We start from the raw sequence: 19,516 nt of genomic DNA on the forward strand, positions 1-19,516 counted from the left end.
TGGAAGCAGATATGAGAATCTGATTATCTTCTGTTAATGCTGACCTTCAGATAAAGGTACTTGCAAAAATGTTAACCAATGCCACTCTTCTCACTAAATTTTTTTGCTCTGCAAAGGAGTTGTTTTTTATTGAACAAATAAAAACTCTACGCCCTGGAGCAGAGGCGAAAAAGAGCTATGGATCCGTTTTTGGTCTGGAGTTATTTGTTGGTTTGTTTGTTTTAGGGGCAGGTATTTTCCTGCAGTTAGTGGGATCAGGCCATTGTGGCAAATGAGAGGGAGGTGAAGACAAATGCTGGGCTCCACTGGGAAAGCTCTTGCTTTCCTAATGAAATGGACAGACACGCTGGCTCTTCCCAGCCCATTCAACGCTCTCCCCACATGCAGATGGATGCCTGCCGCTGCTGCTACCAGGAGATGAAGTCTTCTGACACCTTGGACCAGCTCCTTCTGCATTTCGAGTTATGTGAAATCATCGCCTTCATTATTTAAACCACTGCTAGATAGCTATTCTGTTACCTGCAACAGAAAGCATCCCAGGCTGGTACATGACCTCACACACCTGGGAACCGGCAGGTCACATCCTCCAAGGGATGGGAACTCTAATGGGGGAGTCGCACAATTCTGACCAGGTGAATGCGATTTTTCTTCCTTCTCCATCCTCATCTTAGGCCCCTCAGTGCTGATATCCATACGAGAGTCAGGGAGGCTAAATTCAGGATTTACTCAACAAGACGGCACTCTGAGTGTCCTGTGTGGTGCTCCTCCCATCTTCTCACCCCCATCCTGTCCATGAGCACAGGTGACTCTCAAGAGTGTGCACTGCTGTGTCTGTGGTGTCACCCCTTCGTGGGAGGAATCCCAGGGGAGTTTTAAGTGGTTTAAAAGTTGGAGAATAAGCCTTTTTAAACCCTTTATAATTGCTATTAAATCATAAATTTCCTGTAATTAATAGATGTAATGACCATTTGGTAATGGTGGCATTTTTTCAGGGTCAGTCCAAGTAGCACTAACACCTCATGCATCATAGAGATGTGTGACAGAGTCAGTGTTTGTCTTGGGACTGCTGTATCGCGGCACCCACCCGCAATCTTGGTGCTTCTTGTGCCAAACCAACAACTTGAGATAATGAATAGCCCCAATTACATTTCCATTAACTTCTAAAGTTTGGCAGATGCCCCAGAAATATCTTGGGATGGGCATTCAAAATTTAAAACCTATATATATGTGTGTGTGTGTATATGTGTGTATGTGTGTGTGTGTATATATTTAGTTCTTTAGCCATAAAAAAGAACTAAATTCTACCACTTGCAGCAACATAGAAGACCTAGAGAATATTACGCTGATAAGATGTCGGAAAGAGAAAGACAGATACTGTATCATATCTTTGATCATTCCATAAAAGTGGAACTCTAAAAAATAAAATAAATTTATGTATACGCAAAACAGAAACAGACTTGCAGACATAGAAAACAACCTAGAGGGGAGAGGTGCAAATTAGGGGTATGGGATTAAGACATACAAACTACTATATATAAGACAGATAAGCAACAAGGATATATTTTATAGCACAGGGTATTTTAGCCATTATCCCTTGAAAACTTTTAATGGAGTATAATCTATAAAAATACCGAGTCACAATGCTCTGCACTTGAAAATATGACATTGCAAATCAACTAAATTCAATTTGTTTAAAATGCCATAATATTGAGCCATTTTAGAAGAAGGACAGCTACTTCTGAGACTCTCCTGGACTTTGCCTGAATGAAAAAAGTTAAACCACAGAAGACACATGAAGTCAGCTCTGGCTTTGCCTGACTCAGCCCTTTGTGTAAGTTAATACCTACTCATCAGGTCCAATGCTAAGAACTAACAAATAGGTACAACGCATTCATCTGTTTTAGGCTCCTCTTCTGAGTGCAGGGGTCTACACCCAGGCATCATTTTCCTGATGCTTCTTTACCACCACAGTGCAGAGCAAGGGGAATGGATAGAGTCTCTACGTCTTACGTGTCATATCATCAACTGATCACTCTTTAATGAAATTCCATGAGTCCTAGACCTGACGGTCTTTCCTAGACCTCTCAAGAGGTCTACAGAAATTCAAGTCAAATAACTGTTGAGCCACATGGAGAAACGGGCATTCTATTCATCACTGAGCAGACAATCCGGCTGGCTCAAGAGTTTCATTTACAGTTTCCTTCTACTCCTAAGAACAGAGACTTTCTAAAGTCAGAGTTCTTGGATTTGGCCTTCTGCTCAGCCTCTAACATCCCATAGGCATTTGCTTTCAGAACAAGAAGAGGGTGGCTGGTCAGATATTTGGCTCTGCCTGCTGGCCACATTATTAAGCTACCACTATCAAAAGGTTGAAAATTGTTCCAGTTGGTGCCAGCACTGTTCAACTGCCTCTTCAGCTGGATGAGCAATTGTGGAATTATCTCCTCACTGATCCATATTATCCCTTTGGGAAATTCCAATCTAAGCACCTAATCCTGCAGTTAAGCCACTGAGACCCAACACTTCCAAGCTCTATAATGAGAGATGCTGAGATGCTTCTTGTAAAATGAACACTGGGCTCTTAAGAACTCTCTCTATAACCACTGAGTTTCCTCTGTTTTCCCAGCCACCTCCATGGAGTAACCAGCAACCACTGTGAATGGACATCTGCCTAACCAACCCACTGAAGCCTATGTTGCCAGCTCCAAGAGAACACACAGCTCTTGCGCACCTGTGCTACTCCTCCTTGTTCATCATGGCTCTATCCTTCTAAAGTGTAAGGCCCAGGGACTTGTCCCCTGCTTCAGCTAAACAGTTACAGGTGGAACCCTACAGAGTCCTGAGAATTCCATCCAATCAGTTCTCATTGTGGGTAAGGGTGGCATGAAAGAATCTCCCCAACTCTAACTGAAGGCCCGTAGAGCTGCAATCACACTGCTGTGGGAGAATTCTCTCTAAACTACTAATGCGTGCACTGTGTGTTTCCTATCTAGACAGACAGGTACAGCACAGAGAAAAATACCAACTCTATCCATAGGGATAATTAGAATTTGGAGTACCCTAACTAGGAATTCACATGCAAGAGTTAGAAAATTAGCACATCAAGATCATGATGGAAACATACATCCAAAGGTGAAGGAACACAAGAAAAGAAGTCTTGGTGAAAGTGATGTCTTCAAGATATGTGCCAAATTATGGACTCTCTGAAGCCCAAGAGACTTGGAATGAATGAACAGAACCACTCAAATGCCGTGGTCAGTCTTCAGGAATCTCTTCACTACCACAAGACTTGGTGGGATGATCTGACTACCCAGCTGGAAGAACACACCTTCCACAGAGTGACTCTGTCCTGCATGGTGTCTAGCAGACACCGTGAGGCACCGCCAGCAGCTCTTTTTAGGACTTGCACTAGAGAGCCCTCCACTGTTACCTGGCTCTGCCTTCCTTCAGAACTGCCTCCGTGGAAAAACCTCCCCTTGCCGGCCATCACAGACCCTTCCACAGGGGCAGGCCTTATGCAATAGCTGGTCAGGGTATGTGTACCAAGCCCCAGCCCTCTTACCTCAACCTGGGACACTTCTGAAGGACCCTCCCAGCTCCGGAGCAAACTCGTGTGACTGCCTTACAGCCCAACTTATCTCTCTGATCAATCCTGCTCCCCTGGTCCCAAGAACACTCCACAAAGAACACCATGCATCACAACCTCTGTGTCTGACTATCTCCCAGGGAACCCCATCTGCTGCAGCTGAGTAGTGGTCTACTGGCACAGGACCACCCCTACATGTGACGAGGTAGACCTGGCAAGAGAGAGAAAGAGATGAGCTCTTGCATAAGGTAGCATTGCAATTGTTAAAACTTTCCCCTGTGATGGACTGGGATGGGATGGTAGGGTGTATACTGCCAGGCATCCTTCAGAAAAATACTCTGAATAGTGACTATGAGTAGGCGAATTGGATGACAACTGCTAAATGCAGTGGATTCCTTGAGGAAAGATAAAGAGCCTGGAGTGCTTAATCAGCAACTGAATACTAAGTTGAAGGCAAGAAGGCCTCCTGGGAAGAATAAAAAAAGACACTCATCTCTCAGAGCCAGACAAATATCAGCCATATTCATTGCAAATATCTTTTTCCCCTCCAATTGTATTTGAATCAATTCATGAATGAAGCCATATGATCCTAGAGTTTTCTTTAGAAGATCTTTAATTACAAATACAAATAAATAAATATAGGGTTATTCAAGTTTTGTATTTTTTCTTGAGTCATTTTTGATAATTTTTTCTAAAGGAATGTGTTCATTTTACTTAAATTGCCAGCTCTATTAGCATAAGGTGTTCATATTCTTTCTGTAAAATCTTTTTAAGTCTTTAGAGAACATAGTGATATGCTGTTTTTCACTCCCAATACTGGTAATTTGTTTCCACTCTTTATTTCTCTTGATCAGTAGCTTGAGGTTTATCAATTTTACTGGATTTTTAAAATAAAACAGCTTTTGGTTTCACTGATTTTTTTTCCTGTGGTTTTTTTTTCTGTTTTATTTATTTATTTATTTATTGTTTTTTGTCTTTTTAGGGCCCCACCTGCAGTATATGGAGGTTCCCAAGCTAGGGGTCGAATTGGAGCTGTAGCTGCTGGCCTATGCCACAGACACAGCAATGCCAGATCCGAGCTGTGTTTGTGATCTACACCACAGCTTATGGCAACGCTGGATCCTTAACCCACTGAGAGAGGCCAGGGATCAAACCCACAACCTCATGATTCCTAGTCAGATTCATCTCCACTGCACCAAAACAGGAACTCCTGTTTTCTGTTTTATTGATCTACAATCTTCTACTAGAAGATATTATTTCCTTCTATATCTAGTTTATGAAATGCAAGTTTAAATCATTAATTTTAGACCTTTCATTTTTTTCTAATATAAACACTTTAAGGCAATAACTTTTCCTCAAAGCACTGCACTAGCTGCATAGCAAAATTTTTTATAGAGTTTTCATTTTCATTCCATTAAAATTATTCTATAATTTCCCTCATGATTTTTTTGGACCCATGGATTATTTAGAATTATTTTGTTTAATTTCTAAATATTTAGGTCTCCTCTAGATATCTTTTGAAAAATTGATTTTTAATTTAACTTCACTGTGATGTGAGAATGTACTGTATTTGATATTATTCCTTTTAAATTTACTAAAACTTGTTTTATAGCTTGCCTTGATTAATAGACACGAATATGATGTGTATTTTGGCAGTTTTAGATTCAACTTAGTTAAGAGTTGTGAAAATTAATTTTACACATCAGTTTGGCTGGGCCATCATGTCCAGCTACTTGGTCAAACATTATTCTCAATGTTTTTGTGAGGTTTTTTTTTTTTTTTAATGAGGTTAACATTTAAGTTGATAGGCTTTTAATAAAATAGATTATCCTCCATAGCATGGGTGGGCCTTATCAAATCAGTTGAAGACCTTAATAGAACAAAGACTGACCAAAAAGCAAGAAGGAATTCTTCCAACAGTTTGCTATTGGACTCAAATTGCAATTCTTTCTTGAGTCTAGCCAGTCAACCTACCCTGCAGATTTTGGACTTGCCATGCCCCTGCCATTGTGTGATCTAGTTTCTTAAAATAAATCTCTTGATATATAGATGACACACAAATAGACAGACAGACAGGCATCCTATTGGTTCTATTTCTCTGAAGAACCATGACTCAAATACAAGAGTGTTGCTCAGTTCTTCTGTTTACTTGATAATTTTTTTGTCTACATCTTTGGTCAGTCACTGAGTGAACAGCGTTGATCTTTTCAACTACAACTGGGATAGTCTATTACTTTCAGTTTTGCCGTTTACTTTGCTTCATTAATTTTGAAGTTCTATCATACCTATTTAGGACAATTATGTTTTCCTGATTTCTTTACCATTTTGAAGTGTCCTTCTTAATTCCTGTTAATAATTCCTTAAAGTCTGCTTTTTCCTGTTATTAATATAGCCATTCCAGTGTTCTTCATTAGTCCTTACATAATATTTCATTTTCCATCTTTTTACTTTTATATTTTATATAACCATATAATTAAATTAGGGTTTTTTTGTAGTAACATATAGTTTGGTGTTGTTATTTTATCCAGTCTGACAATCTGTGCCTTTTATTGGAGTATTTAGACCATTTACTTTCAATGTAACACTGCATCTAAATTTGTCATCTTTCTGTGTCATGTCTATACTGTGTTTCTTTATTCCCTGCCTTCTATTGGATCGAATAAATTTTAAGATTTTTTTCTTAAGTTTACACTACTGGCTTTAGTTATGCCTCTTCATTTTATTGTTTCAGTGGTTCCTTTAAGGTTTCAACAGACATCCTCCACTTATCACAGTCCACCGCCACAGGTTATATCACTTCAGTTATGATGTGAATCTTACAGTGACATGCTTCCATTTTCCTTTTTCTTTTTTGTACTGTTGTTTTTATGCTTTCTAATTCTATACATGTTCTTAACCCAACAATGCACTGGAAACCTAGCATTGAACAGAGGACAATACAACTGAGAGCCCAAAGCCATGCAAAATGAAAATTTATAGTCATTTCATATCTTCTAGAATGCCTTCTGGAAACTGCTGCTTCTTTTCTGGGGGGAAATCCATATTTTTTAATGAAAATGGAACCATATCTTACATCATATAAAAACCATTTCCAATGGATTAAAGATCTAAATGTGAAATGGAAAACGACAGTTTTTTTTTTTTTAACATTCTTTTTTTTTTTTTTGGTCCTTTTAGGGCTGTGCCCTTGGCATATGAAGGTTCCAAGGCTAGGGGTCCAGTCGGAGCTACAGCTGCTGGCCTACACCACAGCCACAGCAATTCGGAATCGGAGCTGAGTCTGCAGCCTGCACCACAGCTCACAGCAATGCCAGATCCTTAACCCACAGAGTGAGGGCAGGGATCAAACCACATCCTTGTGGATGCTAGCTGTGTTCATTAACCACTGAGCCACAATGGGACCCCACTTTCTTTTTTAATATTATATTCCATCATGTTCTATCCTAGGAAGTTGGATATAGTTCCCTGTGCCATACAGCAGGACCTCATTGTCTATCAATTCTAAATGTAATAGTTTGCATCTAGTAACCCCAAATCCCTTCCCCTGCTGCTTATGTTAGCTGTTGTTGTTCAAAGTTGGAACCACGGTTCCACATCACCTGGATCAACACCCTTGCTAATTAACACTATTCCTTTGGTGGAAAATGACACAAATTACAACCTGTCTGCTATCTTCTAAGGGGTCAGCTGGCACAAATTACTGTGTGGCCACCCCTTTCCTTGGGTTGGGCTGAATGCAGGGAACAATATGAAGACAAGTTATTAATAACATCTGGTCCTATAACTGGACATTGTCTGTAGGCAAGAGCTGGGTCATATGGGATTATACTCAATTGTGGAAGAGACCACGCTGTTCTTTGTGGTAATTTGTAAGACATTAACAGTCTTTGAAATGTGCCGATGTTAATGGGGTTCTATAAATCCCAAATCGGCCTCCAATTGACTGGTCCATGGACATGGTTTAAAATTATACAGTAGCTATCTAACACACACACAAAAGCCTAAAATCCAATGTTTCCGTGAATAAGGGAACATACATGGTTGACCCTTGGAGAACATAGGGTTAGGGTCCCAACTCCCACTCAGTCAAAAATCCATGTATAATTTTATCATCGTCCCTCCGAGAGTCTACATTTAACCAGCTACAAATCATGCAGTACTGTAGAAGGTATTTACTGAAAAAAAAAAATCCACATATGCATAGACCTGCACATTCAAAACCATGTTACTGATGGGCCAGCTGCACTTATTAAGTGTCCCCTGGTCCCCTGAGTTGAGGTAGATTCTACTCATTCCTCCCAGGAGCACCCACAGCTCCCATGTGACCCAGGGACCCCTTCTCACAAACTTTGCTCTTTCCTAGAGACCCTTGCGCGCACGTGCGTGCGCACACACACACACACACACACACACACACACACACACAAATAATTCTCAGAAATGTTCTCAGCTGCCCAAGTAAGCAGGTTGCTGAAGTTGCTAAATTAAGTTCTTCATATTTGTTTCACACACACAAAAAAAGTGATTAAAAGAGCAAGCAAAGGGAGTTCTGTTGTGGCTCCATGGGTTAACAGCTGTACTGGTATCCATGAGGATACAAGTTCAGTCCCTGATCTCAGTGGGTTAAGGAGTTGGTGTTGCCACAAGTTGCCACATAGATCATAGATGTGGCTCCAATTCTGCGTTCCCATGGCCGCAGCGTAGGCCGGCAGCTGCAGCTCCCATTGGATCCCTCGCCCAGGAACTCCTATATGCTGCAGGTGTGGCCCTAAAAAGAAAAAAAATGGGGGGGGGCAAGGAAAACCTGAAGATTTAAAGAGAACCAGGGAGGGAAAGTCACTAATATGCACATGTTTCTCTATTTCTTTGTTCTGTGTACAGATTAGTAATAAATGATAGAATCTTTCTTTGAAGTCTGAGACTATGATCTCGATTTTCACGAGAATTTGGCATGGTCAGCAGAGTTTGTTGCAACAGGGGACCTGAACCTAGCCAAGAGGCTGCAGAACTGGCATTTGTAAGCTTCTTGTTTTCCCCTCCTGCTTGGCCTCTGCTCTTCTAAGTTGCCATGTATGCACCCAGTACACAACTCTGTTGACTACAGAAGCCTCTAGTCTCAGGTAAGAAGTAAATCTTTTTGTTTAGCCTCTGTTTCTCACTCACACACACACACCCCTCTCCTATCTCTCCCGGAAGAGCCACTAAAAGGATTTAACAGCCTGTTTTCCTCCCTAGTCAGACTGACAAAACATAGGCACCACCATGTCTACATGTCAGACAGGGTTTTCCAGCCTCCCTCAGGAAGTACCAGCCCACTACAGTGTGAGTCTGCGAAATCCACAGTGCACATGCTAGAGGTGACCTCAATTTTAATTCCCCCTTTATGACTATGATATCCTGAACCAGCTAAAGGAAAACCAAGGAAAGCAGTGAAACCACCAGGTTGATTCATCATATGCACTGAAAGAGGAGATAAGACACAAATTACCAAGAATCAGCCAAAACATGGGCGAGAAATGTGGAAGGGAAGCCTTCCAGAAGGTTCTCTCTCCATTCTGCCCAAACAAGACCCACGGAGACTGTGCCCCCGCCTCTCCACCTCAACAACCGCTGAAGACCTTCTAATAATTGAGCTCCTCCACCTCCTCCTCCAGAATCACCTAAATCCACCTTCAGTGGAATTCCAACAAGTTTCCTGCTGTTCCACTTCCAAAGATGCTGGCCAGTGGTGCCAGGGGCTTCATTATGGAATGCTTCTTAACCTCCTATAAGATTAAGCTTGAAAGCATTAGCACTGAAATCCTCACGCTGCAAAGGAGGACTGCCCTAGAAATAATTAGAACATTTTTTTGGTCCATTAAAGATCGAACATTTAAGAATCTCAGAGTAAATGAAAATGAAATAAATCTCTCCTCGGTCTAGACTGCAAAAGGTTAAATGAGAAAGGACTTGTTTGCATTTCAAATGTAAAGAATCGAATAAGAGGCATGGAGAAGATACATTATATATTTTATATAGATATCAACAGATAAAGAAGTCTTAAAGTCTTACTCTAATAAGAGACATTGAGGCAATTTTTAATCACTACAATGAACTGCATATATATATATACACACACGCATACACACACACAAAATCTATCATCTATTTATTCATACACACAAACACATGACTATAAACAATTCTGTTTTTACCAATTTAAAAATTACCTTATTTCCAAACAGCACATGGGATGCTCTGTCGAGAACAGTCTGCTTGGAAGCTTCTAAGGGTTCTGATGCTTCTATTTTACATACAACTTTGTGACTACTCCTTTGGCCGAACTATATAAGTATATATGTATTTGTATAAAGCTAAAATTATAATGGGTTTTAAGCAAACACAATTATTTATAAAAGCATAGTCTTAAGCTCAGAAAGAAATATAAATCCCAAGTCTGCTTAAAATTGGAATTCCACACTGTAATTAAAAATTAAGGGAGTTCAGGTCGTGGTTCAGTGGTTAACGAACCCAACTAGCATCCATGAGGATGCAGGTTCAATCCCTGGCCTCGCTCAGTGGGTTAAGGATCCAGCGTTGCTGTGAGCTGTGATGTAGGTCGCAGACATCGCTTGGATTCTGCATTGCTGTGGCTGTGGTGTAGGCTGGCAGCTGCAGCTCCAATTCAACCCCTAGCCTGGGAACCTCCATATGCTGTGGGTATGGCTCTAAAAAGACAAAAAATAAAATAAAATATTAGGGTAATGATAACTATTATGTACAAAGTGCTATCAGAATTTTAACCCCAAGTAGAGTCTCTCAGACAAAATCTCTAAAGCATGTTATACTTGTATGTGTGGTAGCCATGAAAATATGCCTCTCGGAACCCTGAGTGCAGACAGAATTATTGGCCAGTGGCCCCAGAGCTACTCAGAAATCCATCATGACCTTGACACTGAGGCCATTTTTCCCAGGGCTGCTCCCAGCCAGTGACTGTGTGCAGGGACACCATGCCAGTCCAGTCCTAGGGGGCACAGATTCCTCTAATGACAGCTCTGACTTATTGGGGAATCTGCATCAGCCACACTGAACCTTCTCAGAACTGCACAATAGGCTAAGGCTCTTTCACCCAACCTTCCTTTCTCCCTCTGTCCTTCACAAAGGTCGGAACTGCATCAGTCCTCAAGGTGTCCCCAGCTGCCTCCTCCTCTTGTCTCAGAGACAATCCTCTAGTAAACTCGCACACCTAATCCTGTCTTGCTATCTGCTCCTCAGAAGACCTGGATTAACACAGCATCCTTTCTTTAAAACACAGAATTCCAAGGAAGTTCCCATTGTGGCTCAGTGGTAACGAACCTAACTGGTGTCCATGAAGACTCAGGTTTGATCCCTGGTCTTGCTCAGCAGTTTAAGGATCCATCGTTGCCATGAGCTGAAGAGTAGGTCGGAGATGTGGCTGAGATCTGGTGTTGCTGTGGCACAGGCCGGCAACTGCAGCCCCAATTCGACCCCTCGCCTGGGAACTTCCATATGCCTTGCCATGAGCTGTGGTGTAGGTTGCAGACATGGCTCAGATCCCAAGTTGCTGTGGCTGTGGGTGTAGGCAGGCAGCTGTAGCTCCAATTTCCCCCCTGGCCTGGAAACTTCCACATGCTGCCCGTGCAGCCCTAGAAAGAAAAAAGAAAGAAAGAAAGAAAAAGAAAGAAAGAAAGAAAGAAAGAAAGAAAGAAAGAAAGAAAGAAAGAAAGAAAGAAAGAAAGAAAGAAAGAAAGAAAAAGAAGGAAGGGAGGAAGGGAGGAAAGGAGGAAGGGAGGAAGGGAGGAAGGAAAGAGAGAGAGAAAGAGAGAAAGAAAGAACAGAGGGAGAGAGGGAGGGAGGGAAGGAAGGAAGGAAGGAAGGAAGAATTAATTCTAAGATAGTAGATACTTCCTTAAAATCCTCCTGGAGGAACATTAAAGATTTTGCCACTGGTTTGCAACAAAACCAACTCAGAGAATCACTGGGATTTAGATGGTGTAAACATTGGTATAATGTGATAGCATTAAGTTGGTGAACGAATGTTACATATAATAAAAGGAAGCTTAAGAAAGAATAACAAATTGTAAAGACTTTAATATAACCTTTACTAAACTAAATTTTAATGGAATACACAAAACTATGCAGGTTCTAATATTATCAGACACTGAACAGAAGACAGAATTGTATTGCCCCATCAGAACTTGTGAATATAAACCTTATGCACATAATACTGCACCTGGTCATTACAAATGGATCAACTGGTAGTTAAATGAAACGTTCATGAAGAACTTGGGAAAACTCATTTGCTTTTTTCCCCCTTTACACCCCACCCCCCAACACATTTCATAAGACTGACTCTAAGGATAGTTTTCTACTATTCTTCAGGGTTTGAATATCACACAAGAAAAAAATCTTAATTAAAAGCCATCACCTTTTAAGAAAACTATGAGCTAATTATGCTGACAACCTCCAAAAATTGAAAGCAAATTAAACTAATTATACATGATATGTGTAATCACAAAGGCTCACAGAATGAGTTATTATGAATGACTCTACAAGAAAATAATTTGACTTCACATCCTTGCTGCATTCAGGATAAGGATAAAATGAACTGCAAAAAAATCATCTTAAATTTGAATAATTTTGTCAGATAACATTATTAACTATATTAATGTCTGAAATCAAGACTTTAAGAGACAAGGAAGGGAAATCATGAAATCAAAATGTTTTAGTTAGGAACTATAATGTTAGAACTAACTTAGAAATATTGATAGAAACCCATGCCTTTAAAAGAAAAAAAAAAGGGGGTACATTTTCCAACCCTGTCTGCTAAAATGAGCTATAAACAAGAGTTTAGGAGAATGGACCTAATGTATAAACTTCACTATTATGAGTTCTGGTGCCATCTTCCCAAGCCAATTTGGAGAAATACCTGATTCCATGACTGGTGTAGGGTAGATTATGAGCCTGGAGCAACTTGTTATATCCAGGCAAGGAATAATTCAGATTAATAGGACTGTGTCAAAAGAATACAAGTGCTGTAACTCCCAGAGATACACCAATTTGAGCAAAAAAAGACAAATTTTGGATTGGTTTCATTTCCATGAAATAAACCCATAATAGTACAAATTTGCTTGTGTCGACATTAAGTTCCACCCAAGGCCAAGTTGATAGAATGTTAGTCATATGAATAGCTAATAAAGTATATATATTCCCCCTAAAATGTAGGGGAACATAATATACAGAGGTCAAGTATCATTCATTAATAAAATTGGTTTTTCTCTGAATTTCGTGATGTCTGTATTGTCAGCTTTTTAAAATTTGTAATCTGTGATTTCTCATCTAAAAAATATTTGCTTCCATATGTAATTTTAAAAACTTTTTCTTAAAGAGGGTCCCTCAATTTGTATTAAGTTTTAGATCCGACATAAGTTGGGTCTGCCCCTGACCATGTTATGCCAAAAACACCCTAAACTAGTTCTATAGGTACTGTACTGACAACAAGTCCATACTATATTGCTAAGTCTAAAATTCATCAGACTGATGTCAATACTGTAATTCCACTTATGTTAAAAAAAAAAAAAAGTTTTACAAGTCTGACTCTAAAATCCTGATATTTTAGAAAATCACCTGTACTCATTTATTGGTTTTCCAGTTCTAAAAAAAAGCAAAAATGAATTTTCGACCTTCATCCAGGCTTGTAAATCGTAATACAAGACTTCAGCGATCCAGTACGCCCGTTCCTTCCCATTTTCACATCCTGAAGCTGGGTTGTAACCTGAGATGCCGGGAAATGGTCCCCCGTGGGGACGCCCGGCTCTGGCCGCGCATGCGCAGCCAGGGGCGTCATCTTCGGGGGCGGGGTGGGGGTTGGAGCGTTGTCTCTACGACTTCGAGTTTAAAAGCCTTTTAAACGAATTTTCCAAAAGGTTACGTGATGCTCCGAAAGGACCTGAAAGGACCCTGAAGTCCTGTGCTCGAAGGAGCGTCGGGAAACGGAGCAGCTTGGCGCCGGCTGGACCTCGGGCGGGGCCTCGGCCACGTGCTGCGGCCCCCAGTCCCCGGCCCCCGGCCGACGCCGCGCTTGGCCCCGGCGGGATGCTGGCGGGATGCTGGCGGCGCGGCGTCCCGGTCCTCCGCCTGAGCGGAAGCCGCCCGACCCGGCCCAGAGCCACTCCTCCCGCAGGCGGTGTCCTCAGTCTTTGTGATCGAAATCGAATTCAATGAGCTATTAATTCTTGTACCTGTTGTCACATCTTGCGATAAATAGCAAGCTGCTGCCTGCCGGATACTGAAGATCTCCTCACAGCCCTGCTGTCCTGGGAAAGAGCAGACATGTCGAGCCTCTATTTATTCTTAAGAACCTGAGAGCCTTTTGCTCGCCAGCGCCAGTAGAACCACAGTCTCTTGACCTAACTGTTTCACCTGAGATTCTGGGGAGGCAGTGCCTCCCCTGTTATCAACACATTTTATTCTTTGCCTAACTTATTTGGGGATGACAAAATTATTGCATTTATCACATCAATGTCAATCCCCCCGCCTTTTTTAGTGTGTAACAGTACGTCAATGACACACCCTTATGTCTTTAACCTCAAAATTTAAGTGCAGGAAAAAATACTCAAATTTTAAATTGGCTTAACGTGATAAAGTGATGTTACTTCAGGCCTGGTAGGGTATATTTTAAACCAATACTGTCTAACAGATCTTATTGGTATAATCCCATATACATTTTTCTGAGTTTCATAAATAGCATTTAAGTATTATTTATCACGCCCTGATCTAAGTATCTGGAACTCTGTTCATCTTGACAACAGTCCTGAAGCAGGGATCTTTTCCTCGTTTTACAGTGAGGAAACTGAGGGACAGTAAGAAGCCCAGGCCATTTGGCCCCAGAGACTGTTTTAAAATGGATATTTAATTAAATACCCTTGGGCAGTTTGCAAATGATGGCCCTAATGAACTTGGGGTTTGTTAATAGAATAGCACATTTTCATTACTACCTTACATTTTATGAAAATAATAAAGTCAAACTTTGAAAAATGAGTTGTTCATGCTAAAAATAAAGGTTACATTATAACGTCACATCATTTTGCATTATGTCTGATACCCAGACGTTTGAGGCACTCTATCTACTGCTCTTATTTGGCTAATATTACAGCATTCCTAAGAGCATATAACAGTTTCAGAGCCCTAAACTATAATCCCAACTATGTGATGGTTATTGAGTAGATTTTGCAATATAGACTTATTATAGAATACAATTGTATGTTTTCTTATTTTACCCTTTTACTGTCATCCTTTTATACTTCAGGTTTGATACTACTGTATTTCTATTAAAATATCTCATAGTTTACACTTTTTAGATTTTTACTGTCTTCACTCTGGAAAGGGCTCCCCAAATTTTGTTCCAAAAAAAAAAGTTTAATAATTTTATCCTAATTTCTTTTTTTTTTTTTTTGTCTTTTTTTTGTTGTTGTTGTTGTTGTTGCTATTTCTTGGGCCGCTCCCGCGGCATATGGAGGTTCCCAGGCTAGGGGTTGAATTGGAGCTGTAGCCACCGGCCTACGCCAGAGCCACGGCAACGCAGGATCCAAGCGATGTCTGCGACCTACATCACAGCTCATGGCAACGCCGGATCGTTAACCCACTGAGCAAGGGCAGGGACCGAACCCGCAACCTCATGGTTCCTAGTCGGATTCGTTAACCACTGCGCCACGACGGGAACTCCTATCCTAATTTCTTAAGTAAAAAGATCAAGGCTCAATATTATCCACTAAGGCAGATGGGTGATAAAGAATAGAAATCTTATCCTAGGGCTCAAGAGACTTCCAATGGCTCAAATGGATTGTGTTTATTAACATACCTTCTCAGAACCAATACACTTCAGAAGCATAGACCTATCACCAGAAAAATGTGGTCACACATCACCTACATGCCCTAAGTGCAGTAAGTCATGATAGAACTTTCATCATTTGATGTTTCAAAATGTAGACACTACCATTCTCCAGTGTTGTTTTTCTTCATTTTTCTTTCTTTTTTTCTTGACTGCACTGGTGGCATGTGGAAGTTCCCAGGCCAGGGATCAAACCTGTGCCATAGCAGTGATCCAGCCACTGCAGTGACAGCACCAGATCCTTAACCTGCTGACCCACCTGGGAACACCTTTCCCGTGTTTTTTAATGAACAGAGTAATATTATCGGTCTTTTTCCAAAAGTATGGAATAAAAATTAGTTTTTTATTATAAAAATTAGAATGGAAGAACTAACGGTTGGACAGCAAGACCCTGGATTTAATTTCAACATCTGGTTTTCAACATTATAGGAAGGCAATAGTGGTTCTGTGCCATTTTTATTTCTTCAGATTTTTCCTCTCCTAGGATACTCTCATATTTGTTATTATTTGAAGCTCTGGTCATGGCTCTGAATCATTTTTGCTCTTTTTCCTCCCCTAACTCTGCTTCAAAACTTCTGTAACTCATTTGCTGTGAAGTCTAGAATCTCTTCTGCAAGGGAGCTTCCTGGGTGGGCCGGACTGCCATGGACCGGAAGGATTGCTAGGGAGTCTTTACATTGCTAAGAAGTCTTGCTAATTCGCTATATAAGCTGAGTGGACTGTCAGAGAATTTTCCTTTTCCCTGATGAATTTAAGAGGTTTGTATTTTGACCTGACTCAGTGATTCTGTTTGGGTCGATTACTTTGTTACTGTTTTTTTCTCCATATATGAACGTTGCACCTAATTTTCCCTGTAATCGGTTAAAAAAGCTCAGCTGTTGATGTTTCAACTCTTTCTGCCAATAACTGCTGGCAGTGATTTAATGCAGCTGGAGAATAAACTGACAATCATTATAGCCTGCAAAGTGTGGAATATTTTCATTGCACTGTTGTGGTGGACTGATAATGCTCGGCGGATGAGAATTGGGGGGGAAGCCTGTGTTACGATAAGAGAAGCAGCAGTGTAAAAGTGGGTGAGTTCTGGGGCAGCTTAGGGCCGCTTATCCAGTCAACGCTTCTCCGGGGCTTGTTTTCATAGGAGTTCACTTTAAGTGCTAAAGGGAAATGCTTTCATCTGAGCGGGATTTTTGTGCTTCGTTCAGATTGTTTCCCCATCTGATAACAACCCTCGCTGAGTAACAGCACAGATGTGGCTCATCTGCGGAAGATGGAGGCAGAGGAGAAAAGCGCTGGGCCGGGGCGCGGAGCGGCAGGTGGTCAGTGATGCTTGCACGCCCGCCCGCTGGGTCTTCTCTTCCCTCCTATCCCACCCAAGCCGCGGCGGGCTGCCCTCCGCAGGGCGATGCCCTCACCTTTCCCTCGGCGCCGGTGCCTGCCTGGCGACTTCTCCCCGTCGGTGGACTCGCGGCCCTGCAGCAGCCCCTGCGAGCTCCCGGGGCCGACAGGGAAGCTCTTCCTGGGGGGCACCCCACCCCGGGCCCTGCGCCTTCCTCGCCGGCTGGCCTGGTGCTCAATAGACTGGGAACAGGTGTGCCTGCTGCAGCGGCTGGGAGCCGGGGGCTTCGGCTCGGTATACAAGGCCACCTACCACGGCGTGCCTGTGGCCATCAAACAGGTGAGCAGATGCACCAAGAACCGGCTGGCATCCCAGCGCAGTTTCTGGGCCGAGCTCAACATCGCTCGGCTCCGCCACGCCAATATCGTGCGCGTGGTGGCCGCCAGCACGCGCACACCCGCGGCCTTTGACAGCCTGGGCAGCATCATCATGGAGTTCGGCGGCAACGTCACCTTACACCAGGTCATCTACGGCGCTACGGGCTGTCCAGAGGAGGATGGGCCTCCCTGCAGTGCTGGGGAGCAACTGAACTTGGAGAAGTGTCTCAAGTATTCCCTGGATGTGGTCAGTGGCCTGCTTTTCCTGCACTCCCAAGGCATTGTGCACTTGGACCTGAAGCCAGCGAACATTCTGATCAGTGAGCAGGACGTCTGCAAAATCAGCGACTTTGGTTGCTCCGAGAGGCTGGAAGATCTGCGCTTCCGGCCTCGGCACCACCTGGGCGGCACGTACACCCACCGAGCCCCCGAGCTCCTCAAAGGCGAGCCCGTCACCCCAAAAGCGGACATCTACTCCTTTGCCATCACCCTCTGGCAGATGACCACTAGGCAGGTGCCTTACTCAGGGGAGCGTCAGCACGTGCTCTACGCGGTGGTGGCCTACAATCTCCGTCCGTCCCTCTCGGCGGCGGTCTTCACCGAGTCCGTCCCTGGGAAGAAACTGGAGGACATCATCCAGTGCGGCTGGACGGCCCCTGCGCAGCAGCGGCCCAGCGCACAACTCCTCCTGCTGGACCTTCGCGCTCTACAAGCTGAACTGGGCTGACCCGAAACGTGTGGCCGGATAAGCATTTGTCTTTGTTGCTGTTCATTTTTAACAAGAGAAGATGTAGGCAAAAAAAAAAAAACAAAAACAAAAACAAAAAACATAGAGGTAGGATGGATTTTTAGAAAATAAAGTTACCAAAAACTCCTTTCACCCCAAATGCTTTTCCTAAGACAAACAGCAGAACTAGAAATCTAGTGGTGTCTCTCCTTCTCCCTTTACAGAGCTCTGTGTTTGCTTCAGAGCTACTGTGCTTCCTTGCAGTTCCATAGTACTGCACTTAACTCAAATTTGTTATTGGTCTGTTAACAGTTTACTTGCTCCCGTACAAATAAGCTAAAAAACAAAGATTAATTTTTCCCTCCTGCTCTTCCCCCAAAACTACTTGTTTCTAATGATCTTCACACATACAGTTCGCAAGTTGAGGTAAGCTTGTTTTTAAAAGGAATGATACTTTAAATGATTTCTTGTGATTGTGATATTTTAAAAACTTCTGCGTGCCATGAGTAGAAATTTTGCTAAAACTTCTAAACTGGGGCCCTTTTCCTGTTGTTTGGACTCAAAAGTAGACGACAAAACAAAGATGATGTGATGGGAGAAAATACGATAGCCCTGCAGCAGAGCAGAATTTAACATTTAGCTGGAGGAGAACAGAGAAGTGGAAGCAGATCGCCCAGTCTAGACATGGAGGGCATGGCTACGCATAGATTTTTGACAAATGAGGTGACTGGATCTTGTCATGAGGACAAAACTGACTTCTATTTAGCAACAGAGTTTCAGCAAGGGCTTGATGTAGAAGCTGTGCTTGGACTGTTAAGAAGGGAGAAGCAGAAAACTTTGAAGGGGGTTAAGATGCGCAGAAACGTTTTGAGATTTGTTGGTTTGGTTTAGCTTACTTTTAGGATAAAGGAAGTGAGTTTATCTGTGACAGAATAAAGAGGGGACAAAGAGAACTGATGAAGTTGATGAACTTGCGGAAGAAAAAAGTAACGCCTCTGCAAAGAGATTGTACGTAGCCTTGGAGAGAAAGAGCATCTCTTCTTGGATGTGAGCAAAGGAGGGCCAGAAAACGGCCAGCATAGATGAGATTTTAAGCGGAAGAGGGACTGGGAAAATTCACATCTGTGGGCTTCTCTTTGCTTCTCTTAAGAGTGATGGAGGGGAGTTCCTGTCGTGGCTCAGTGGTTAACGAACCCGACTAGTATCTGTAAGGACACAGGTTCAACCCCTGGCACCTCGATTAGTGGGTTAAGGGTCTGGCATTGCTGTGAGCTGTGATGTAGGTGGCAGATGAGGCTTGGATCCCACATTGCTGAGAATATGGTGTAGGCCAGCAGCTGTAGCTCTGATTAGACTGCTAGCCTGGCAACCTCCATATGCTGTGGTGCGGCCCTAAAGACAAAAATATTTAAAAATTTTAAAAGAGAGTAATGGAGGGAATTCCCAGTGTGGCTTGGTGGGTTAAGAACCCGACATAGTCTCTATGAGGATTCAGGTTTGATCCCTGACTTCACTCAGTGGGTTAAGGATCCATCATTGCTGCAAGCTATGGCACAGGGTACAGATGTAGCTCGTGTCCAGTGTTGCCATGGCTATGGCT

At 42.5% G+C, this 19,516-nt stretch overlaps 1 protein-coding gene and 1 long non-coding RNA gene across 2 annotated transcripts in view; one reads left to right on the forward strand and one right to left on the reverse strand.

The window, feature by feature from the left end:
- The window catches only part of LOC110260293, a 75,770-nt gene that overhangs the window by 36,368 nt on the left and 19,886 nt on the right, over positions 1–19,516 (reverse strand). The window lies entirely within an intron of this gene.
- MOS (MOS proto-oncogene, serine/threonine kinase) lies at positions 16,706–18,380 on the forward strand. The gene has a single exon (NM_001113219.1). The coding sequence runs from the start codon at positions 16,879–16,881 to the stop codon at positions 17,914–17,916; it is 1,038 nt and encodes a 345-aa protein (NP_001106690.1). The 5' UTR covers positions 16,706–16,878; the 3' UTR covers positions 17,917–18,380.

This window comes from Sus scrofa, chromosome 4 (assembly GCF_000003025.6).
Source record: "Sus scrofa isolate TJ Tabasco breed Duroc chromosome 4, Sscrofa11.1, whole genome shotgun sequence".
Taxonomy (NCBI): Eukaryota; Metazoa; Chordata; class Mammalia; order Artiodactyla; family Suidae; genus Sus; species Sus scrofa.

Bases quoted from the DNA above. Each gene is read 5' to 3' on its own strand.
- MOS (NM_001113219.1), top strand. From the start codon at position 16,879: ATGCCCTCACCTTTCCCTCGGCGCCGGTGCCTGCCTGGCGACTTCTCC.